Genomic DNA, 24577 nt, shown 5'->3' on the forward strand with positions numbered 1-24577 from the left:
CCCCAGACTGAGCCTCTACAGCTCCACCCACCCTCCACCTGCATAACCAGCTTCAGATCAGCTGGGAGCATGCAGAGGACTACAAACATGGACGTCATGGAGACAAGAACAAACTTTGTCCAAACTTTGTTCTGGTTCTGGTTCAAACTTTAATGTGAACACACCTGTCTGTGTCATTGAGGCTGGTTGATCATTACAGGACTACACATCCCATGATTCTTTGCTGACACCTGTTGGTTCTTCTCAAACTGTTTAACTGTTTAACAGGAAGTGACGTCACCGTTTTAATTTCGTGTCATCAGATTTTTATTTTCTGAAATAATTTAAACATTTTATTCAAATATTTCAAAAATTATTTAAATCACAAAGTGACGTCTCGGTGACGTCGCTGTGACCTCTGACCAGGTGAAAATCCGCCTCTCTGATTGGCTGAGCTGCAGACAGGTGAAGATGGTAGCTCAGGTGGTCCCGGTTCTGCTGCTGCTGAGCGGCTCGGACTTGTTCGGACTGTCCGCCCGTCCCGGACTCTCGTCCGGCTCCGGTCCAGACCCAGAGCGCGGTAGGATGGAGCTGCGGCGCGTGCGCAGCCTGGCCGCCCAGCCTCGGTACGGAGAGTGTTGGGCGCGAGCTCTGGAGCACCTGGACACGCGCTGCAGGGACCTGACGTCAGAGAGCCAGAGCCAGATCGCGCTGAGATTCACCTTGTGTCACCTGAGCAGGTAAAACCTGAAAAGACCAGCAGCTCTGTAGGCAACCAGCTGCAGTCAGAGGGCTCAGGAAGATGTACTGCTCAAAGTACTGTTACAAAGTATTTTAATTAATTAATTTAATTTATGCACATTTTCTGAACACCTAAACACATGAAATGATCAGGTGGGTTTGTGTTATGAATGTTGAACCTGTTTGTTCTGATGAATGATGATGTCATGATGATGTCATCACAGACAAATTTTAACATTAATTTCAGGAACTTTAAAAAAAGAGTTTTACTGATGTCACTTCCTGTGAGTCGACCACTCTGCCGCCTCTCTTTTGTTTACGTTGTTTCTAAAATCAGATTTTTCCAGGTGTGATCGTCTGACAGCCGAGCTCCTCTGGAAGGGCTCTTTAAAAACCTTTTGACAATCAAACAACAACATCTGAACATATTTCCTGTGTATGAGGGGCCGTCCGGGACTCACCTGTACTTTAGGTAAACTCCCTCTCGCTCTGTTAGCTCAGGTCGGGAGTTACCATCATGTCCTGAGGAGTCAGAGGTCAGCAGGTGTACAGGTGCGATGGACGCTGTGGGCTTTAACACCTACACTGAGTTCTTCACCCACACCCACTCAATGTGTCACTTCCTGCAGTCTGAAGCCTGGCAGAGCCGAGCTGAGAGCACCATGTACAGGTAACATACGCACAGGTAACATACGCACAGGTAACACATGTACAGGTAACATACGCACAGGTAACATGCACACAGGTAACATGCGCACAGGTAACATACGCACAGGTAACACATGTACAGGTAACATACGCACAGGTAACACATGTACAGGTAACATACGCACAGGTAACATACGCACAGGTAACACATGTACAGGTAACATACGCACAGGTAACACATGTACAGGTGTTGGTATAGGGCCTCACAGTGGTCATATGACTACAGGTTGACGGAGAGTTCGGCAGGTGTAGCTGAGCAGCTTCAGTCCACCAGACAGATGGCTGAGGACCTTATTGATGCCCAGAATGCTGCCTTACAGGCGCAACAGGAGATACTGAACAACGGAGAGGAGCTGAGAGTCACCCTGAGAGACTCCACCCAGGGTAAACATCACATATCACCATGGTAACAGCTGCTGCACACCTGACCAAACACAACACACCTACAAACACCTGAGAGATCTGGCGCAGGGCGTTACGGACAGGTTATTTACTGAACCTGTCTGTCTGTCTGTCCACCTGGCAGGTCTGCGGTCGGTGTTCTCAGAGCTCAGCAGTGTCTCCAGGGAGCAGCAGGTGGCGCTGTCTGAGCTTTTTAACAGAGTTTCTTTTCTTCAGAGTTTCCTGCTGATGGAAACTCACAGTCTGAGCTCCTGCTGCTACAACGCTGCTGCTCTGTGCACCGCCTTCCTCATCACCTCCACCCAACGCTCCTCCAGAGCCAGGTAACTCCTCCCACCACAGACAGGCACTAACCCAATAATCATTTATTTCTGTGCTCAATTGATTGATTTGTGTGTGTGTGTGTGTGTGTGTGTGTGTGTGTGTGTGTGTGTGTGTGTGTGTGTGTGTGTGTGTGTGTGTGCAGGTTGGTGTTGTTGAGTTTGGTGTGTTTAAATTTCTACCTGGAGAAAAAAATCTACGAGTTTGTGATGAACTCTGATCATCCTGAACACAAACACATGGTCAGTACCATCACAGAGAGGGGACTGTGGTCTTTGTAGTCTTTGTAGTCTTTGTTGTGACATGTTTGTGTGCTGTTTGTGTGCAGGAGCTGCTCAGTGTGTATGTGAGTGCACTGCGGCGGTTCATGGTGTGTGTTGCAGTGTGTGTTCTGGTGTGTGTGTGTGTTCAGTACAGAGACCCGGTCCAGCAGAGTCTACAGGTTCTGCAGCAGCTCAGAGAGACCCAGAAGAACCTGCAGGAGGCGCTGCAGCGCACAGGTCTGTCTGTGTGTCTGTCTGACCTGTCTGTGTGTCTGACCTGTCTGTCTGTGTGTATGTGTCTGTCTGTCTGACCGACCTGTCTGTCTGCAGAGCGTTTAGCAGAGCGACAGGTGGAGTCAGAGGATCGTCCTGCAAATGTGAGACGGCGACGAGAAGAGACGAAACGAAGAGAAGAAGAGTGTCTTGGTACCTGTCTCACCTCTCACACGTCGTCCTGCATCTGTCTCACCTCTCACACGTCAGCCCATACATGTCTCACCTGCCTGTCCACAGACAGGTCATGCAGTGTCTCTGTGTATTTGTACTGCAGGTTGGAGTACTGACAGTATTCTCAGCAGTACAGTGATCAGCTGTGACATCACACTGCAGCCACAGATGACCCACAATGCATCAGTGCAGTGTCAGACAACCCACAATGCATCAGTGCAGTGTCAGACAACCCACAATGCATCAGTGAGTCCAGCCACGCGTCCTCGTCGCTCGTCCTCCCGTCTCACCTCGTCCCCCTCTCCTCTGGTCTACAGCGTCCTGGTGGAGGACAGACAGGTACGTCTGATCAGACAGTCCCAGACTGAATGAACGTTGAAGTCCTCTGTGCTCTGTGTTCAGGCGGTCGCTTCTCGTGTCTGTCTCCTTTAATGCAGATGAGCTGCTGCTCTTCCACCAAAAACTGAACCTGAATCACATCGTTTGAATTTGTGTTGTTCAATTTGAATCACTGCACTGAAAATCTGAATTGTGATTTGAAATTGAATTTATTAGTTTGGAACTGAACATTCACTTCTTAGTGACAAACATCCGGATACACAGGACGCCTCCTCGGCCAATCAGTGTGTGTGTGTGTGTGTGTGTGCAGGGCCGGTCCTAGCTATGGGCAATGTGGGCGGCCGCCCAGGGCGCATTCTCCGTGGGGGGCCGCACAAACGCCCGAAAAAGCAAAAAAACTGTAATTTTCGATACCGCTCATTAAGTTAGCGGAGCGGGCGCCCCGGGAGCGGGGTGTTGACAAGGCAGAGGGGGGCGTCGGACAGACCGATGGGGGCGCACGCATCCAGGGGCGCACGGGCGGCCGTTAGGGCGCACGAGAAAATGTTCGCCTCGGGGGGTGGGGGGGGTTTAAAAAACAAAACCCTAACCCTAACCCTAACCTAACCCTAATTGTCAGCTGCCACAAACTACTGCTGCTTTTATTTTTTATTTTATAAACGTCATGTTGTATTAGACTTGACATTAATTTGCAATAATTTAATTAATCTCTCAACATCTGTCTCAACTGCTACCAGTGTCTGGGGCAGCTGCCACTGCCAATCACACCTATAGACCCCAAATAGAATAGAATAGAATAGAATAGATCTTTATTGTCATTGTCACAGGTACAACGAGATTGAAAGTGCTTCTAGTCAGTCAGTGCAACATAAATAAAATCCTAGTGTTAAAATAACTCGAATAAATAAGAATAAAAATACCTGAGACATTAAAATGTACTAAAATAAATAAAATTAAACATATGCTAAAATCAAAATAAATACTAAATATGCTAAAAGGAGCATACACCCATTACATAAAACATTAAAACATTGTGCACATTGTTTTTTGGCAGCATTCACAGTGACTATTGCATTGGATAAAACTGTGTTTGAATCTATTTGTCCTTGCACCAACGGCTCTGTATCGTCTGCCTGAAGGCAGCATTACAAACAGGGTGACCAGGGTGTGAAGGGGTCCCTCATGAATTCTGGGCTGTCTTCTAGAGACAGCAGGATCTGAGCAGGTCTTCCAGTGCTGGAGAGGGGGCAGCCGACAGTCCTTTTGAGGGTGTTGATGACCCTCTGGAGGCGTTTTTTCCTGAGCCACTGTACTGCTGGTGTACCAAATGCATACGCAGCAGGTGAGTATGCTTTCAATGGAGGCACGGTAGAAGGACACCAGCAGTCTTTGTGTGATGTTATTCCTCCTGAGTATTCTCAGGAAGTACAGTCTCTGCTGGGCCTTCTTTAGTAGCTCCGAGGTGTTCACGCTCCAGGAAAGACTGTCCTGTATGTGGACTCCCAGGTAGCAGAAGTCTGCCACCCTCTCCACACTGTCCCCGTTGATGAGCAGGTGGGACCACAGTCTTCTTCCTCCTGTAGTCTATAATGAGTTCTTTTGTTTTTGCAGTGTTGAAGAAGGTTGTTGGCTGTGCACCAAGCCAACAGCCGCTCCACCTCTTCTCTATAGGCGGACTCATCCCCCCCGGAGATGAGCCCCACCACTGTGGTGTCGTCTGCAAACTTCACAATGGTGTTGCTGTGATGGACAGGGGTGCAATCATGTGTGTAGAGGGAGTAAAGCAGCCCTGGGGGGTGCCGTGGATGTATGGTGACCCACTCTGACTCTCTGTCTGCGTCCAGAGAGAAAGCTGCTGATCCACCTGCATGTGGCCTCAGGGAGCCCGAGGTCCCTCAGCTTGACCGCCAGCTTGTGTGGCAGGATGGTGTTGAATGCCGAGCTGTAGTCCACGAAGAGCATCCGCACATAGCTCCCCTGCTGCTCCAGGTGTGAAAGTGCAGCATGGAGGGCTGTTGCCACTGCGTCTCCCGTGGATCTGTTCGCTCTGTAGGCAAACTGGTTGGAGTCATGGCTGGGGGGCAGGGCTGTTGTGATGTGACTGCGAACCAGTTTCTCAAAGCACTTCATGACCACTGGAGTGAGTGCCACTGGTCTGTAGTCGTTGAGGCTGGTGATGTGTGGCTTTTTGGGCAGGGGGACTATGGTGGAGGACTTCAGCCAGGGATTGGTTAAAGATCCTCGTGAAGACTCCAGCCAGCTGGTCTGCACACTCCCTCAGCACCCATCCTGGGACGCTATCCGGACCAGCCGCCTTCCTTGGATCCACCGCCCGCAGGGTGCGCCTCACTTTCTGTTCCTCGAGAGCGAGGGTTGTGCTGCTGTGACCTCGAACCGAGCAAAGAAGACGTTCAGCTCCTCTGCCAACGCAAGGTCACCTTCAGCAGCTCCACGGTTGGTCTTGTAGTTGGTGATGTGAAAATGTGTTTACAAAGCCTGCTAGTCTATTTAAAATCCTGCACTAAGGGCTTTCTACCATTGAATATGTTTGAGAAAATCTGTTATTCAGTTACGCTCAAAGCAGCAGGAGTTACCGTGGCATGTCAGCGGCAGCAGCTGAGTTATTAGTTATTATAACTCGTTATTTAAGAAAACGTTGCAAATAAATGCAGAAATCACATAATGGAAATGCTACTGCCAGCGAGTCAAATACAATGTTTTACTGTTTTATAAATAAAAAATGCCCATAACGGCAGCAGTACACACACACACACACACACACACACACACGTGTTGATTGGCCGAAGAGACGTCCTGTGTATCCGGATGTTTGTCACAGAAAATGTCACTGAATGTTCAGTTCCAAACTAATAAATTCAATTTCAAATTACAATCCAGTTTTTCAAAGCAATGATTCAAATTGAACAACACAAATTCAAATGATGTGATTCAGGTTCAGTTTATCATATTGCAGCACACAGCACATACCGAAGTGACATCGTGAAAAAGTGATTGTTTTTTTTCATAGTATGTTTAAAGACGTCAAAATTGAACAAAAATATTCAACCTGCTTGACCTCTGACGTGTGTGTGTGTGTGTGTGTGTGTGTGTGTGTGTGTGTGTGTCCATCATGTCTCTTCTGATTGGTCAGCCCCGATACAGTCTGAGGAGCAGAAGATCAGAGACTCACTGAGACGACACTTCCTGTTTGTTTTTATTTTAAACACACACACACACAGTTTTCATAAATAAATGTTTTGTGTTCTTAAATCAATAAAAATGTCCTTTTCAAAATAAAAGCCTGACTCTTTCATTGGTCCGCTCTTGCCCAAAGTCAGCTGTGATGACTTTGCGGCTCCACACATCGTGACCCTGACCAAGAGAGGTCTCAGCTGATTGGGTGGATGATTTAATAATAATTAATGAGAGTCGAGGACGACTGTGCCCTCTGCTGGACGACATGAGCGCTGACAGAAAAGAGGAAAGTTTCTTTCTGTTCAAATTTCAGCTGGAAAAAAACTAAAGAGAAAATGAGAAACAGATGAGGAGGAAAGAAGGGGGAGGAGAGGAGGAAAGGAAGAGGAGGAGGAGGAGGAGGAGGGCAGCTAGTCTGGGATCAGATGTCTGGGTGGAGGAGGAGGAGTTGTGGTGTTGGTCTGCAGCTCAGATCAGATTTTCACACAAAAGCCTGAAGCTGCTGAGAGAGAGACGACCAACCGCCTGTCTGTCTGTCTGTCTGTCTGGACTGAGAGAAGAAAAGTCTGAGGAGGAGAAGAACTCATGAGAACTGAAGTTGAAGCCTCCTCTGAGCTGCAGCTGAGTCTGCACATTCTGGCCTGTCGGGTCTGGATCCAGTCCTGGTTCCTGGTCTGATGTGGGATCAGTGTGAACAGCAGCAGAGCCGTTGAGCGGCAGCAGCAGCTGATCTGGATTTTATCGATCAATGATCACATGAACTGGACTCAGCTGGACCCGGAGATGAAGAGGACAGAGAGAGATGCATGATGGGAGGGAGAGAGAGGAGGGGGGGGGGGGGTGAAGGCGCCGACTGGACGGGTTCTGACCCGCTCGTGAACTCTCTATAAACAGGAAGTGACTTATTTCACGCACAAACCTTCAAAATAAGAGTTTTGTTTCTTGTCTGTGACGCTCAGAAACATGAAGAGGAAGTGACACACGTACCTGTGCAGGTGTCGGGATGCAGCTGAACCGACCTCGCAGCGCCCTGCTCGGGTTCAGCCCCCCTCCTCCTCCTTCTCCCTCCTTCTCCAGTCAGTTCAACACCATGAGGTTCTCCTATCACCTGAGTACCACCTCAACACTTCACAGCAGAGCCACCTGCAGGACAGGTGAGTCACTGCAGCTTCTGAGGGAGTAATGTTGAATTCTGTCTTCTGGGGTCTTTGTCCTGCCCGACCATCACTAACATGGACACCACCAACATGAACATCACCAACATGGACATCACCAACATGGACACCACCAACATGAAAATCACCAACATGGACACCACCAACATGAACACCACCAACATGAACATCAATATGGACACCACCAACATGAACATCACCAACATGGACACCACCAACATGAACATCAATATGGACATCACCAACATGAACATCACTAACATGAACACCACCAACATGGACACCACCAACATGAACATCACCAACATGAACACCACCAACATGAACATCACCAACATGAACACCACCAACATGAACATCACTAACATGAACATCACCAACATGGACACCACCAACATGGACACCACCAACATGGACACCACCAACATGAACACCACCAACATGAACACCACCAACATGGACACCAACATGGACACCACCAACATGAACATCACCAACATGGACACCACCAACATGAACATCACTAACATGGACATCACTAACATGGACACCACCAACATGAACATCACTAACATGGACACCACCAACATAAACATCAATATGGACACCACCAACATAAACATCACCAACATGGACATCACCAACATGAACATCACTAACATGGACACCACCAACATGTACATCACTAACATGAACATCACTAACATGGACACCACCAACATGAACATCACTAACATGAACACCAACATAAACACCAACATAAACACCAACATGAACACCAACATAAACACCAACATAAACACCAACATAAACACCAACATGAACACCAACATAAACACCAACATGAACGTGTTAAGTTTCAACAGCTGTAATCAAATGACATGATGCGTCTGGTCAGCCGTGAAAAATGACACGTGGTTTATGGCATGATTTAGTGAGTGTCCTCCCAGCATGCAGTGCAGCAGCAGCAGATATGAATGAAGAGCTGACGGTTAAAAATAGACAAAGTGTGTTACTGTGAATAAACTGCTGCAGAGCCCGCCCACCGTCACACTGAGACACCCATACTGAACAGTGAGAGCTATTCATGTTTCTACTGACGTTTTTACTGATTCATCTGTTGTTTCTACTGTCGTCTACTGATGTTTCTATCGTTTGAACTGAGTTTGACTGATGTTCTTAGAGTTTCTACTGTTGTTTCGATTGTCGTTTCTAGAGTTTCTACTGTTGTTTCTAGAGTTTCTACTGTTGTTTCTAGAGTTTCTACTGTTTTTTCGACTGTTGTTTCTAGAGTTTCGACTGTTGTTTTAACTGAGGCGCTCAGTGTCCTGGAGGTGTCCAGGTTATTCTCCAGCTCTGTCCACAGTCCAGACTGGCAAACTGAGCTAATTCATCACAGCACCGCTGTTTGTTTTTCCAGCCGGTGTCACACATTGCATGTTGCTGTCTCACAAATATAGATAAAACATTTGTCAGCAATATGAAACTGTAACATCCTGATGAACAGCTGATCTGTGTACACATGTGGACACACACACTCTCTCTTTCTCAAGGGGGATGGACAGCAGGCTTGTGGGTCAGTGGATCGCTCACTGTTGATGTGGGGGAGGGGAGTGTGTGTGTGTGTGTGTGTGTGTGTGTGTGTGTGTGTGTGTGAGTGAGGTCAGAGGTCAGCCTGTGGTTTTATCTCCACCCCTCTCAGATTATAACAGGATGTGTTTGTTTTACCTTCACCCAGATGTGTTGAAGTGTTTGGGTGCGTTTGTTTTTCAGCCTCAGAAAGAGAGCTAGGTGGAGTTTAACTGACAGTTCAGTGCATTTAATTTGGCGTTTTCTTCTTCTGCAGTAGTGTTTGTTTTCTGGTGTGGGTGCATTTGATTCAAGCTTAGATACTTAAGACCTGGGGGTGAGTTAGTTTTGATCACCCTGCGCTCAGGATCATTGTTTTTGTTCATCATGTCGTGCCCCAGCAGGGGGGGGGGGGGGGGGGGGTGTCTTCTAATGAGGAGTGCTTGTTTTGCTGCAAGGTCTCATTCATGAAATCTCATGTTGAACAACTTCACGGCACTAAGTCACACAGCACCAACTATTTCACTGATTCTGCTGAAACTGGATCTGATGTCCTCTGGCTGCTCCGCCTCAACTCTCTGTGATTTACAGAGTTTATGATGGACAGTGAAGTAACCTGCTGACAAGAACGAGGCGAGGAAGAAGAAGGAGAAGAAGAAGAAGAAGAAGAAGGAGAAGAAGAAGAAGAAGAAGAAGAAGAAGAAGAAGAGGCGGTTTACAGGCCGGGGGGAATGCTGATGGGGAGCGGAGCCGTGTCGTGCCAGAACCGGAGCTGGGTGATGGGCTCAGCAGCCTCCATGATGGCAGAGGAGAACAGGAAGAGGATACGTGATGATACTATGGGGATGTTTGGAGTGTTGTGATATTAAAAATGAACATGAATCATTTCAGCATCAGAGTCTGAGAGGAGCTTAGCTTAGCTTAGCATGTCACTTGTTTACATGTTTGATGTGTACATGTATGTTACATGTGATGAAGGTCATGTGATCACATCTCTCGCTCGCTCTCTGAATCTGTTGTCATGGAAACCAACATGGAGGAGAGAGAGAGACAGTTGGTGAGTCCTCTCTCTCCCCCCCTCCTCCTCCTCTCCTCCTCCCCCCTCCTCTCCTCCTCTCCTCGCTCTCTGCCGCCGCCCGCCGCTTACACACCGGGCAGCCCTCTGAACCAAACCGAGCGGATCTAACCTACTTATCGGCGGTGAAGCTGCAGCCTGTCGGTGTGTCTGCAGGTCTGAAGCTGCTGCGCTGGGCTCCGGTCCGGTCCGGTCCGGTCCGGTCGTGTGTGTGTGTGTGTGTGTGTGTGTGCTGACCCGGTTTCTTCTCCGTGCTGTGGACCGGGAGAGCCGCTCTCTCCCCGCACCAACACTCTCTTTAATGACCGGCTTTGTGCTGTGCTGCGCGGTGTACATGGACAGAAGCAGCCTGAGCAGAGGTGAGTCCCGCATCTGCACCTGCCGCACACGCACACAGGCGCGCGCACATCTGCAGCCTCCTCATCGTTTGATGTTTGATGAAAACAGGTTCATCCTGATGGGGCGCGCGCACAGGCTGACGTGCACGCGCACACACTGACCGACATCTCGCCGCAGTGAATGTAGGGTAGTCTGCACGAGACTGCGTCTGCCAGATGTGGCTCTGCAGGCACGTGACCGATGATTATTGATCCGATCAGCTAATCGATTCTCTGTCTGACACCCAGACCCGACACGACCCAGAACCCAGAGTCCAGGATCCAGAACCAAGTGTCCCGTGCGCGCGTGCGAGCATTTGTGTGTATGTGCGCGCGTGGTCGTTGTATTGATTGAGTCCTGATCTGGATCGTGGATCCTGATTGGATGATGTGGATTCTGTATTCTGTAGACAGACTGACACACCCCCTCCGTGCGCGCACACACACACACACACACACACACACACACACACACGCACACACACTGGCGTTCTGGTGTTGGTTGTGTTCCCCACCCGTCATCCGGATCATCTCGAGCTCTGACGGTATCAGAGATCCTTAAGACCGACTGGAACCACCCAACAGAACCTGATAACCAGACCTAGACTAGAACTTCAAAGACATAATGGGCCTCCTAAACCTTTGTCTGGACCCTGGAACCACCTCCTTGTTAGGACCACTAGAACCTTTTATGGATCTCCAGAACCTCCTCAGAGAATAGATTTTCAGAGAAAAGATAATGTGGAACCTCGTGAACCAGCTCCTCTCCGCCCCTCATGTTGTGGTCCGTTCTGGACTTTAACCGGCCACCCTGCGGTTCCCAAGCCGAGTTCTTATGGATTCTGCTCATCTTTCCAGAACCTCCTAAAGTACATGTAGAACCTCCTGATTACTAAAGAACTAAAGAACCACAAGGGCCTCCTAAAGGCCCACTAGAACCCTCTAAAGATCTACAAGAACCTCCTAAAGGCCCACTAGAATCTCCTTAAGGTCCACTAAAACCTCCTAAAGGTCCTCTAGAACCTCCTTAAGGTCCACTAGAACCTCCTAAATATCTACAGAAACCTCCTAAAGGTCCAGTAGAACCTCCTAAATGTCCACTAGAACCTTCTAAAGGTCTACAGGAACCTCCTTAAGGGCCACTAAAACCTCCTAAAGGTCCACTAGAACCTCCTAAATGTCCACTAGAACCTTCTAAAGATCTACAGAAACCTCCTAAAGGTCCAGTAGAACCTTCTAAAGGTCCACTAGAACCTACTTAAGGTCCACTAGAACCTTCTAAAGATCTACAGAAACCTCCTAAAGGTCCAGTAGAACCTACTTAAGGTCCACTAGAACCTCCTTAATCCGTAGCACACTAATTAAACGTTCATTTGTTCAGATGTTCATAGTTTTTCAAAATAAAATGATGAAAAGGTAATACTGTATATTTCTGGTTCTGTTCTATTGGATCTACATTAAAAAGATCAGGACTTTATTTAACCTGTTCTGATTCACCACTCGGGGTGCTCTGAGGCCGACGTCCTCCTCAGTGTTTGGTTCTTGTTTGGATTTGTTCAGTGCTCTAAGAAGAAACGGCATGAAGCTGTCCATCAGTCGACATCAGTCCGAGCCTTCAGTACCTTCGGTACCATCCCCCAATGACCCCCCAGACTCTCATCAAAAAAAAAAAAAAAAAAAAAAATAGAACCTCACAAAGTGAACTTGAAAACCTCTTATGGATCCAATAGAAGCTCCTAAAGGCCCACTGGAACCTCTTTAGTGACCACAAGGGCCTCCTAAAGGTCCACTGATACCCCCTAAAGGTCCACTAGAACCTCCTTAAGGTCTACTAGAACCTCCTAAATGTCCACTAGAACCTTCTAAAGGTCTACAGGAACCTCCTAGAGGTCTACTAGAACCTTCTAAAGGTCCACTAGAACCTACTTAAGGTCCACTGGAACCTCTTCAGTGACCACAAGGGCCTCCTAAAGGTCCACTGATACCCCCTAAAGGTCCACTTGAACCTTCTGAAGGTCTACTAGAACATCCTTGAGGTTCACCAGAACCTTCTAAATGTCCACTCAAACCTTCTAAAGGTCCAACTTAACTGTCTGTTCTGTGAGGTAACATTCTGAAGTCTGCAGAGCATAGATCGATATAAACAATGACTACGGTTCAGAACCTCATAGAACCAGACTTCAACCCAACATCTGACTTCTCCAGACTATGATGTCACTGTGTCCAGGATAAGTTTAGCTTAGTTTAGCTTAGCATAAAGACCAGAAACAGTCTGAGTTACAGAACCGACCCAACAGAACCAACAGACCCAACACTGAATCCACAGACGGCTCAGACCTCTGATATTAATAGACCTTTAAAAATAGACTACACACACACACACACACACACACACACACATCTGCTGTACATTAGCCTGTTGATGGTTTCCCATGACCTCCCATCTCGTCTGGTTGGAGTTAGCAGCTCCCACCTCGAGCGTGACATCACATCCTGTTTCTGCTCAAAACTCCAAACATGGAGTTGCTCTCTACAGTGACCACATACACAACAAAGACATAACGAGGCTTAACGAAGATGCCGGCTTAGCCTAGCCTCACCTGAACATGTATGACTGCTCACCTGTCTGTGTTCACTGCTGCACCCATAATGCCCCCTGTCTGAGCATTACCAGCCAATCACAAGAGACCTCGCCGAATATGTGACACTGGAGGAGGCGGAGTCAATATGTTTATCCATAACAGATGTTCCTGAAGTATTGACGATGAATCATGAATAATTAATGAGCTAGCCAGACAGACAGGTCACAGACAGACAGACAGGTCTGAGGTCAGATCCTCTCTCGTGTTATGATGAAGTCAGTCACTGGTTCATGTTTCCTCCCGTGGCAAAGTTCAGTTTGAATCTTTTTAATCAGCCAATCAGCTGTCAGCAAGCATCAGGATTCAGCCAATGAGCTGCAGCCATGATAGACCACATACACAACATGTGGAGACCAGAGAGCTCATGTGTGTGTGTGTGTGTGTGTGTGTGTGTGTGTGTGTGTGTGTGTGTGTGTGTGTGTGTGCGCCCCACAGGTGCCCCCTCCTCCCCCAGCTGTCTGACTAAGAGCCTCTCTCTGGAGCCGCCCTGCTCACCGTGCAGCCACCAGGGGGCACTGGAGGCCGACGCTCCCCAACAGTCGAGCTCCGACCCGGGGCCCAGCTCCTCCCCCTCAGGCCCCGCCTCCCTAACAGAGCTCCGCAGCTCTGCTAATGGGCTGCTGCTCGTTAACGACACAGGGCCAACGGTAACACCACCGAGCAAGAGCCGGCCGCCACTGCCCGGGCCGAAGCCTCAGGGTGAGCGCCGCCACTCATTTACATGATTAATGTGATTAATTAAGACATTAACAAGCTCATGACTCTGCCCACTACAGTTCCCCCAAAGCCCCCCCACCTCCAGCAGCAGGCGGGGGTGTCAAGGCCACGCCCCCGGGTTCCAGAGAAGCCCCTCCCCCCTCCGCCACCCTGCAGGCCCCTCCCGGCAGACCCGCGGGGGGGTCGGACTCCACCCACCCGTGCCGATGGCACTGCCTCCCCGACCTGCGTCCTGTCGCTCATCGAGAAGTTCGAGCGGTGAGTTGTGATTGGTCGGAGCAGCTGTGATGTCAGTAGTTACATGATTGGCTGACGTGTCGTTTGTGTTTGTCGCAGCGAGCAGATCATCGTGGTTCCTGACATCACCGGGGGCGCTCTGTGTTCCCGCCTCCTTGACTCGGCCTCCTCCCGGCCTTCATCACCACCATCATCCCCTCCTCCGCCCTCTGAGCAGCCGCCCTCTGAGCTCAAAGGTCATGATGACATCACACCAGGGGGTGAGGGAGAGGAGGGAGACGACGACCATGACGACCATGGTGACCATGACGACCACGATGATGATGACGATGATGATGAAGATGAAGAGCTGGCGGCGGCGTGTCGTGACGACCTCCATGAGAAGCGTCTCTCCATGGAATCGGGTTACAGCGCCTCAGAGAAACACCTGGAGGACGACGTGGTTGCTGTGGAGATGAGAGAGCAACAGCAGCAGCTGCCGCCACCCCTCGACCAATCAGAACTCCCCTCTGAGCGGCTGTCCCTCCCCTCCTCGCAGACGGACGGTAAGCTGGCCAATCGAGACAGCGGCATCGACAGCATCAGCTCGCCGTCGCACAGTGAGGAGCTCTGCTTCGCTGGCGTGGATGACGGGGGCGTGGCTTACCCCTGCAGCCCCGCCCTCCTCCCTCGCCTTTCCAGCTCGTCGTCGTACGGGGGGGAGGGGGAGGAGGGGGGTGGAGCCAGGAGGAGGAGGAGGGAGTTCTCTGAGGAGGGGGACAGTGATCTCGACGAGGAGGAGGCTGAGCTAACGCTGGTGCTGCCGCCACCGAAGACAGACAGACAGGACTCTGCTGAGGTGAGAGGTCATTGGTCAGGTCACATGCTGAGGTCACATGATCAGGTCCACATCACATTTGTCTCTTTGTCTCCATCCAGCTGTCTGTCCAGCAGAGAGTCTACAACATCGCCAACGAGTTGCTGCACACAGAGACCGCCTACGTCTCCAAGCTCCACCTCCTGGACCAGGTGAGTCATGAGCAACTAGCCAATCACAGAGAACCTCAGCTGACCAATGCTATTTCCATGGAGACACTGCTGGACTGAGGCCTGGACTTACTTTCTTCTCCTGCAGGTGTTTTGTGCCCGGCTCCTGGAGGAGGCCCGGACTCGATCCTCCTTCCCCTGTGACGTGGTCCAAGGAGTCTTCTCCAACATCTGCTCCATCTACTGCTTCCACCAACAGTTCCTGCTGCCGGCGCTGCAGAAACGCATGGACGAGTGGTCAGCACGCTTCTCTACTTCTTCTTCTCTGCTGGTTCTCCTCCTGGTTCTCCTCCTGGTTCTCCTCCTGGTTCTCCTCCTGGCTCTCCTCCTGGTTCTCCTCTGGACATGCGTTGACTTCTTCCCTTTTTTGTCTGCAGGGACTCGAACCCACGGATTGGGGACATCCTACAGAAGCTGGCTCCATTCCTGAAGATGTACGGGGAGTATGTGAAGAACTTCGACAGAGCCATGGAGCTGGTGAACACCTGGATGGAGAGATCAGCTCAGTTCAAGACCATTATCCAGGAGATCCAGGTCCAGGTTCCCTGATGCTTCAGGTGTTGCTGTGTGGTCCACCGGTTCTTCTGTGTGTTCATGTGTTGTTGTGGTCTCTGTGCAGAGGGAGGAGCGCTGTAGGAACCTGACCCTGCAGCACCACATGTTGGAGCCGGTTCAGAGGATTCCTCGCTACGAGCTGCTGCTCAAAGATTATCTGCACCGCCTGCCTGAGGACGCGCCGGACTACAGGGATGCCCAGAGTGCGTAAAACAAACACACCTTTTAATAACTCTAACCTGCTGCAGTCAGATCTCTGTAGGAACACACTTGGAACCTGGTTCTTCTCAAACCTGAAGGTTCTTGTAGATCCTCGTGGTTCTCATAGATACTTGTGGTTCTTGTAGATCCTTGGGGTTCTCATAGATCCTCGTGGTTCTTGTAGATCCTTGTGGTTCTCATAGATCCTCGTGGTTCTTGTAGATCCTTGTGGTTCTCATAGATCCTCGTGGTTCTTGTAGATCCTTGTGGTTCCTGTAGATCCTTGTGGTTCTTGTAGATCCTCGTGGTTCCTTTAGATTCTCATGGTTCTCGTAGATCCTCGTGGTTCCTGTAGATCCTCATGGTTCCTGTAGATCCTTGTGGTTCTCGTAGATCCTCATGGTTCCTGTAGATCCTTGTGGTTCCTGTAGATCCTTGTGGTTCTCGTAGATCCTCGTGGTTCCTTTAGATTCTCATGGTTCTCGTAGATCCTCGTGGTTCCTGTAGATCCTCATGGTTCCTGTAGATCCTTGTGGTTCTCGTAGATCCTCATGGTTCCTGTAGATCCTTGTGGTTCCTGTAGATCCTTGTGGTTCTCGTAGATCCTTGTGGTTCCTGTAGATCCTCGTGGTTCTCGTAGATCCTTGTGGTTCTCGTAGATCCTCATGTTCTTGTAGATCCTTGTGGTTCCTGTAGATCCTTGTGGTTCTCGTAGATCCTCATGGTTCCTGTAGATCCTCGTGGTTCCTGTAGATCCTTGTGGTTCTCATAGATCCTCATGTTCTTGTAGATCCTTGTGGTTCCTGTAGATCCTTGTGGTTCTCGTAGATCCTCATGGTTCCTGTAGATCCTCGTGGTTCCTGTAGATCCTTGTGGTTCTCATAGATCCTCATGTTCTTGTAGATCCTTGTGGTTCCTGTAGATCCTTGTGGTTCTCGTAGATCCTCATGGTTCCTGTAGATCCTCGTGGTTCCTGTAGATCCTTGTGGTTCTCATAGATCCTCATGTTCTTGTAGATCCTTGTGGTTCCTGTAGATCCTTGTGGTTCTCGTAGATCCTCATGGTTCCTGTAGATCCTCGTGGTTCCTGTAGATCCTTGTGGTTCTCATAGATCCTCATGTTCTTGTAGATCCTTGTGGTTCCTGTAGATCCTTGTGGTTCTCGTAGATCCTCATGGTTCCTGTAGATCCTCGTGGTTCCTGTAGATCCTTGTGGTTCTCATAGATCCTCATGTTCTTGTAGATCCTTGTGGTTCCTGTAGATCCTTGTGGTTCTCGTAGATCCTCATGGTTCCTGTAGATCCTCGTGGTTCCTGTAGATCCTTGTGGTTCTCATAGATCCTCATGTTCTTGTAGATCCTTGTGGTTCCTGTAGATCCTTGTGGTTCTCATAGATCCTCGTGGTTCTTGTAGATCCTTGTGGTTCCTGTAGATCCTTGTGGTTCTTGTAGATCCTCGTGGTTCCTTTAGATTCTCATGGTTCTCGTAGATCCTCGTGGTTCCTGTAGATCCTTATGGTTCCTGTAGATCCTTGTGGTTCTCGTAGATCCTCATGGTTCCTGTAGATCCTCGTGGTTCCTGTAGATCCTTGTGGTTCTCATAGATCCTCATGTTCTTGTAGATCCTTGTGGTTCCTGTAGATCCTCGTGGTTCTCGTAGATCCTTGTGGTTCCTGTAGATTCTCGTGGTTCTCGTAGATCCTTGTGGTTCCTGTAGATCCTCGTGGTTCTCGTAGATCCTCATGGTTGCTGTAGATCCTTGTGGTTCCTGTAGATCCTCGTGGTTCCTGTAGATCCTTGTGGTTCTCGTAGATCCTCATGGTTCCTGTAGATTCTCGTGGTTCTCGTAGATCCTCGTGGTTCCTGTAGATCCTCGTGGTTCTCGTAGATCCTCGTGGTTCCTGTAGATCCTTGTGGTTCTCGTAGAACCTCAGGGTTCTCCCCGTGGTGAGCGTCATGTGACCATCCTGTCTCTCTGCAGAGTCTCTGGAGCTGATCGCCACGGCAGCAGAACACTCCAACGCTGCCATCAGGAAGATGGTGGGTTTACACAGTGACATCATCACCACATCAGGTCATGTGACAGCATGTCAATAACACCTGAACTGACAGTGAGACAGGTTCGGATGACCAAGCTTCACTTAGACTTAAAACACGCTGTCTTTTTTCCTGTCTGTCTGTCTGTCTGTCTGTCTGTCTGTCTGTCTGTCTCTCTCTCTCTCTGTCTGTCTCTCTGTCTGTCTGTCTGTCTCTCTCTCTGGCTGTCTCTCTCTCTCTATGTCTGTCTCTTGCTCTGCCTGTCTGTCTGTCTGTCTCTCTGCCTGTCTCTCTGCCTGTCTCTCTGTCTCTCTCTCTGTCTGTCTGTCTGTCTGTCTGTCTGTCTGTCTGTCTGTCTCTCTCTATGTCTGTCTCTCTCTCTGCCTGTCTGTCTCTCTCTCTGCCTGTCTCTCTCTCTATGTCTGTCTCTCGCTCTGCCTGTCTGTCTCTCAGGAGCGGATGAGGAAGTTGTTGAAGGTGTACGAGTTGTTGGGAGGAGAAGAAGACATTGTTAACCCGACAAATGAACTGATTAAAGAAGGACACATCCTGAAACTGTCCAACAAGAACGGGACCACGCAGGACCGATACCTCATACTGGTACTCTGTCCTCTACTGTCCTCTACTGTCCTCTACTGATCTCTACTGTCCTCTACTGATCTCTACTGTCCTCTACTGATCTCTACTGTCCTCTACTGTCCTCTACTGATCTCTACTGATCTCTACTGTCCTCTACTGTCCTCTACTGATCTCTACTGTCCTCTACTGATCTCTAGTGTCCTCTACTGTCCTCTACTGATCTCTAGTGTCCTCTACTGTTGATAAAACAGTTCTACTTGTAGTAGTTGTACTAACCTGTCTGTCTCTCTCTCTCTCAGTTTAACGACAGGTTATTGTACTGCGTCCCAAAATTGCGTCTGATTGGTCAGAAATATGGTGTCCGAGCTCGCATAGATGTGGACGGAATGGAGGTGAGACATCACCTGTCCACCTGTCTCCTTCTCTCTGTTTGAGCACCTGCATCTCTCTGTGAATACCTGTCTCTCTCTTTGTGAACACCTGTCTCTCTCCCTGTGAACACCTGTCTCTCTCTCTCTTTGTGAACACCTGTCTCTCTCTTTGTGAACACCTCTCTCTCTCTCTCTCTCTCTCTCTCTCTGTGAACACCTGTCTCTCTCTCCGTGAACACCTGTCTCTCTCTTTGTAAACATCTCTCTCTCTCTCTCTCTCTCTCTCTCTCTCTCTCTGTGAACACCTGTCTCTCTCTCCGTGAACACCTGTCTCTCTCTCTGTGAACTCTCTGTCTCTCTCCAGCTGAAGGAGACCAGTAGTGCTGCAGTTTCTAGAACCTTCCTGGTTTCTGGTAAACAGAGATCATTGGAGCTGCAAGCCAGGTAACACACACACACACACACACACACGCACACACAGACACACATACACACACGCACACACAGACACACATACAGTGTTGACATTGTGTGTGTGTGTTTGTAGGACTGAAGAGGAGAAGAAGGACTGGATTCAGGTCTGTTGTACTTTCATGTGTTTCACCTGTCTGCAGTGATGTCACAGGTGGGTGTGGTTACAGGTGTAGTTTTGTGTTCATGTCTTCAGGCCATCCAGGCGACCATCCAGAAACACGAGCAGACCGTGGAGACTTTCAGACACCTGAACTGTTCCCTACGAGACGATGAGTCCACGCCACCGCACTCCCCGGTAACATCCACACTGATACATACACACCTTACAACAGACCACAGAACAGACCACAGAACAGACCAGAGAACAGACCACAGAACAGACAGAACAGACCACAGAACAGACAGAACAGACAGAACAGACCAGAGAACAGACAGAACAGACAGAACAGACCAGAGAACAGACCACAGAACAGACCAGAGAACAGACAGAACAGACAGAACAGACCAGAGAACAGACTAGAGAACAGACAAAACAGACCAGAGAACAGACGTAACAGACCAGAGAACAGACAGAACAGACAGAACAGACCTTAGAACAAACAGAACAGACCAGAGAACAGACCAGAGAACAGACACAGCAGATGTCAGTTGTTTGTAACTCCTCACCTCCACCTTCTGTGTCAGAGCTGTGTTGAACTCGGTAAAAGAGCTCCGACCCCGATCAGAGAGAAGGAAGTGACTCTGTGTATGAAGTGTCAGGAGCCGTTCAACTCTATCACCAAGAGACGGCACCACTGCAAGGCCTGCGGACACGTATGTACACCTGTACACACCTGCACACACCTGTACACACCTGCACACACCTGCACACACCTGCACACACCTGTACACACCTGCACACACCTGTACACAACTGTACACACCTACACACACCTGCACACACCTGCACACACCTGTACACACCTGCACACACCTGCACACACCTGTAGATATTGGTCAGCTGACTGTCTGTCTGTGTTAAATCCAGGTGGTTTGCGGGAAGTGTTCAGAGTTTCGTGCTCGTCTTTCATATGACAACAACCGAACCAACCGTGTTTGTGTCGACTGCTACGCGATGCTGGTGGGAGTGTCGCCTACACCCACCGTGCTGACCAGCAGCACCCACAGGAGGCGCTCCATCCTTGAGGTTAGTGTGACATCACTGTGACCTCACTGTGACATCATGAGTGTAGTGGAGTGAGCACCTTCACCTGTACCAGGAACAATCAAACCGACGCCCTCTTCGCCACTGTCTCTCGTTGCCATAGAAACAGGCCTCCCTGGCAGCAGAGAACAGTGTGATTTGTAGTTTTCTGCACCACATGGAGAAAGGAGGCGGGCGGGGCTGGCAGAAGGCGTGGTTCGTCATCCCTGAAAACGAGCCGTTGGTTCTCTACATCTACGGAGCTCCACAGGTAGGCGTAGTCCAACATGTAACAACCTGTCAACAGGTAACACTGATGATACTATAATACCCATAATGCACTCTGAGCACTGTATTTATCATTTTCCCTACAGGACGTGAAGGCGCAGCGCAGCGTGCCTCTGATTGGCTTCGACGTCTCCCTTCCTGAGTCATGTGACCGCCTGGAGCGACGCCACGCCTTCAAGATTTCCCAGAGTCACCTGACCCTGTACTTCAGCGCGGAGGGGGAGGAGCTACAGCGGCGATGGATGGACATCCTGTTGAGGGCTGGCAGGGGGGAGGAGCATCAGATCAACCAGCCAATAGTGGAGAGTCTGGAGGAGGAAGGGGAGGAGTTAGCAGCTGGAGTGGAGGTGGACAACACGTGATTCTATCTGATGAGGACAGGAGGCGATGATTAAGGCGGGGTCAATAAATGAATATCAATCTTTATTGGACATTCACACACACACACACACACACACACACACTGACACACACACACACACACTGACACACACACTCACTCTATGTATTTAAAGTTGCGTGCTTCGTCTGCATGATTCCTCCCCTCCGTCATCACAACATGGCGTCTCTCGCTCACCTTTTGTCTCACCTGAGGTGGGCGGAGCTGTAAATTCTCACAGGAACAGATTGACCTCCATCAGCAGCCTGCTGCGTTCTGATTGGTTTCCTGAAAGCACATTGCTCAAACTGAAGCCCCTCCTGATTTTGTTTTTACTGTTTCTCTGAAGGTCGGTGGACTGAACTGACACACTGATGTCCTCACAGTTTGAGTTCTTCGAGGGTTCACATTCCTCACGTCCACAGAAACACTTCAGGTTCCTGTACAGACCAATGAAACCTTGCCATGAGGGACTGGACTCTACCTGGACTCAAAGACCTGCACCTTGCTGCCCTTTGCAGCTTACGTCCAACGTTAAGTGTAAAATGGCAGAAGAAGCTTTGATGTTGAAGCTGAGAAGATGAAGGACGTGGTTCTGTCCATGGTTTGGTTTGGACGATCTGGACATGTTCACATGAAAAATGTTTTTGCTGTAGAGGTCCAGGTTTTGGATGGTGCTCATGTCCTCTCACCAAAACCACCATCTGGTTCTGCAGGATCTTCAGAAATCTGATGAAGTCAGACTTCAGCCTGAAAACAAAATGGATAAGGTGAAGGACGAGGTGAAGGACGAGATGAAGGACGAGGTGAAGGACGAGGTGAAGGACGAGGTGAAGGACGAGATGAAGGACGAGATAAAGGACGAGGTGAAGGACGAGGTGAAGGACGAGGTGAAGGACGAGATAAAGGACGAGGTGAAGGACGAGGTGAAGGACGAGGTGAAGGACGAGGTGAAGGACGAGATGAAGGACGAGATGAAGGACAAGATAAAGGACGAGATAAAGGACGAGATAAAGGACAAGGTTTTCGTGGTTTTCTGGTTTTCAGACCATTGAAGAAACGCGGTGAGATTTTTGAAAGTGCCTCGTTTGAACCTTGCTGCTGCTGTCCGACGTCCAAACCAGCAAGCTGAGGCACCCATCTGGAAGTGAACTAAATTTCCCAGCAGCCTCTGCTCTGAGGCATGTACTCATTTTACTCTGAAGCCTCTCGGCCACCTGCTGGTAAAGTCAGGTACTGTATGGAGGTTGGTCAGGTCATCAGGGTCCAGAAGAAACGTCCGTCAAACGTTCAGCCTGTGACGTCAGTTTCAGTTGATCTACACATTAATATTAATATTTATTCATATTTATATTCTTCACATTAAAACACAAACAGATTCAGCAGACATCTTTGATCATTAAACCGAATCTTTTTGTGTTTTTGGATAAATCGATCGATTGAACTGAAGATGATGATCACATATTAATATATTATATATTATGTCACATTAATCAGCTGAGACGAGGCTTCTGCAGGACCCTGATGATCCGGTTCAGGTCATGGTGGGTGGGGTCTCTGACAGGAACTAGAGTCCAGACCGGACTGAGACCCTTCATGTCCTGACGGGTCCACGTCAGGAGGTTCTCCCTGGATGTTGACATGAATCCAGTTTAGATGGAGCCGTTCTTGTTGTTCCTGTCGTGTTGCCGTGGTTCAGTCCTCCTCTCCATGTCGATGAACTCCTTTTGAACAAAGTGTTTTGATAGTGAACAAAAAAAACAAATATTCTTATTATTATCATTATTATTAATATTATTGTTCCACCTGAAAGACTTCTTCTTCTTCTTCCTGTTGGATATTTCCGTGTTTGAGTCGGGTTGTGTTTGATGTTTGCTCGATGCAAGAAGAAAAGTTTTTGTAAATATAATTTATTCTCCTGTGTACAGGTTAAAGGTCAGCTGCCGGAGCCAAACACACAGTCTGGGTTTCAGCGGCAGCCATGTTGGCTCCACAGGTGAAGGTTAAAGGTTAAAGACGGACATCAGCTGTTCACATGGACGACCACACGTTTAACTACGTTTAAGACTGAGAGGAGCTAACAGCAGCACAGTGCTAACCATGTGCTAAGCAGCTGTTCAGTATATATTAGCATTTGTCTCGTTTGTTGTCAGATTTCACATTTCAGTGTAAACATCTGGGCTTTGATGGAGCTATGCTAGCACTTCCAACCTGCTTCCAGTGTTTGTGCTAAGCTAAGCTAAACAGACAGAAACTGATGTCCATGTGAAACCTGTAACTTCCTTTAACGTCTACCTCAGCTCTGTGAGCGAGCCTTGAGAAAACCATATGACGAGCGGTGGTCATGTACTGATCAGACATGGATGGTTCCACCACAGAGAGCTAACATGGCTCTGGCTGTCACGGCGTGCTGTTGGCGTGTTGTTGGCGTGTTGTTGGCGTGTTGCTGGTGTGTAAAGCAGACTCTGATGTTGTGTTGTCCTCTCCTCCCGCGGCGGGAATGGAAGGAAATGGCCAGTAACTCATCGTCATCGTCATCACCAGCTGATCGACGAGGTGAAAAAAGAGCAAATTGTGTCGGACACATTGATTCTTTTGATTCTTTTTCTGAGATGTTGAGACCAGTCCTGACTGGTTTGTACTGGTTCTGACTGGTATGATCCGGTTGAACAGTCGCGTTGTATCAGTCTAGTGTGCACTTTCTCTTTATGTGCCAAAGCACGTATTCAAAACAGTTTTCAGTCGTGAAGATCTGCATTATGTATTTAAATATGTTGTGTGACCTGGTTCTAACCAGAGACGAACACGATGAAGAAGAGTTCAGACCTGCTCGTGTCCTGAAAATACTTCTGTTATGACGCTATGATGCTCTTGGCGCTACATTAATCAAGTTGAATTTGTGATAAGAGATTCTTAAAGATTCTTAAGGATCGACCAATCAGAGCGAGGTCCAGCTTTGATGTCAGCTCCTCAGTTTATAAGTGAAGTCAGAGCTGATTGGTTAGTGCAGACGAGCAGCTAACGAGATGTTTGGGCACTTCACTTTAAATTGAAATGAATCGTCTCTCGTTAGAACTCGTCATCACTTCTTCACGTATGATCAAACGTTTACAGAGTTGTTGGTTTTTTTTCACTTCCTGTCTTGATCCGTATCTGACTCCTCCCCCTCACGGCGCTCTGAACTGTCATTAGTTGCTGGCTGTTACCATGGAGACCTGATGAAGCTGCGTGAAACGGAGCTGTTCAGGAGCTCGTGACTCGTTACCATAGTAACCACTCAGCATGTTCCCACGGTAACC

At 48.9% G+C, this 24577-nt stretch overlaps 2 protein-coding genes across 7 annotated transcripts; both read left to right on the plus strand.

Moving 5' to 3' along the window:
* The first annotated feature begins 29 nt into the window (after positions 1–29).
* LOC104935480 (uncharacterized) lies at positions 30–6417 on the plus strand. 4 transcript variants are annotated; one of them, XM_027275577.1, is made up of 10 exons: positions 30–719; positions 1217–1390; positions 1655–1812; positions 1955–2153; positions 2297–2393; positions 2480–2651; positions 2745–2840; positions 2965–3200; positions 4812–5654; positions 6352–6414. In XM_027275577.1, exons 1-9 carry the CDS (start codon positions 451–453, stop codon positions 4815–4817), a joined length of 1407 nt encoding a protein of 468 aa, XP_027131378.1. In that variant the 5' UTR covers positions 30–450; the 3' UTR covers positions 4818–5654; positions 6352–6414. The 4 variants fall into 4 exon arrangements, with proteins under 4 accessions (XP_027131378.1, XP_027131376.1, XP_027131379.1 ...); XM_027275575.1 differs by lacking the exon at positions 4812–5654 and having other exon boundaries at positions 326–719; positions 6352–6417; XM_027275578.1 differs by lacking the exon at positions 4812–5654 and having other exon boundaries at positions 328–719; positions 2564–2651; positions 6352–6417.
* Positions 6418–6837: 420 nt separating this feature from the next.
* fgd1 (FYVE, RhoGEF and PH domain containing 1) lies at positions 6838–21525 on the plus strand. 3 transcript variants are annotated; one of them, XM_019254660.2, is made up of 18 exons: positions 6838–7549; positions 13669–13932; positions 14010–14208; positions 14287–15025; positions 15106–15195; positions 15302–15450; positions 15591–15747; positions 15833–15971; positions 17949–18007; positions 18458–18604; positions 18883–18975; positions 19319–19398; positions 19502–19532; positions 19622–19723; positions 20113–20241; positions 20456–20614; positions 20736–20882; positions 20986–21525. In XM_019254660.2, the coding sequence occupies exons 1-18, from the start codon at positions 7399–7401 to the stop codon at positions 21259–21261; spliced, it is 3111 nt and encodes a 1036-aa protein (XP_019110205.1). In that variant the 5' UTR covers positions 6838–7398; the 3' UTR covers positions 21262–21525. The 3 variants fall into 3 exon arrangements, with proteins under 3 accessions (XP_019110205.1, XP_019110206.1, XP_019110207.1); XM_019254661.2 differs by having other exon boundaries at positions 19502–19527; positions 19617–19723; XM_019254662.2 differs by lacking the exon at positions 6838–7549 and adding an exon at positions 10229–10573.
* The last annotated feature ends 3052 nt before the right edge of the window (positions 21526–24577 follow it).

Source organism: Larimichthys crocea, unplaced genomic scaffold (assembly GCF_000972845.2).
Source record: "Larimichthys crocea isolate SSNF unplaced genomic scaffold, L_crocea_2.0 scaffold148, whole genome shotgun sequence".
Taxonomy (NCBI): Eukaryota; Metazoa; Chordata; class Actinopteri; family Sciaenidae; genus Larimichthys; species Larimichthys crocea.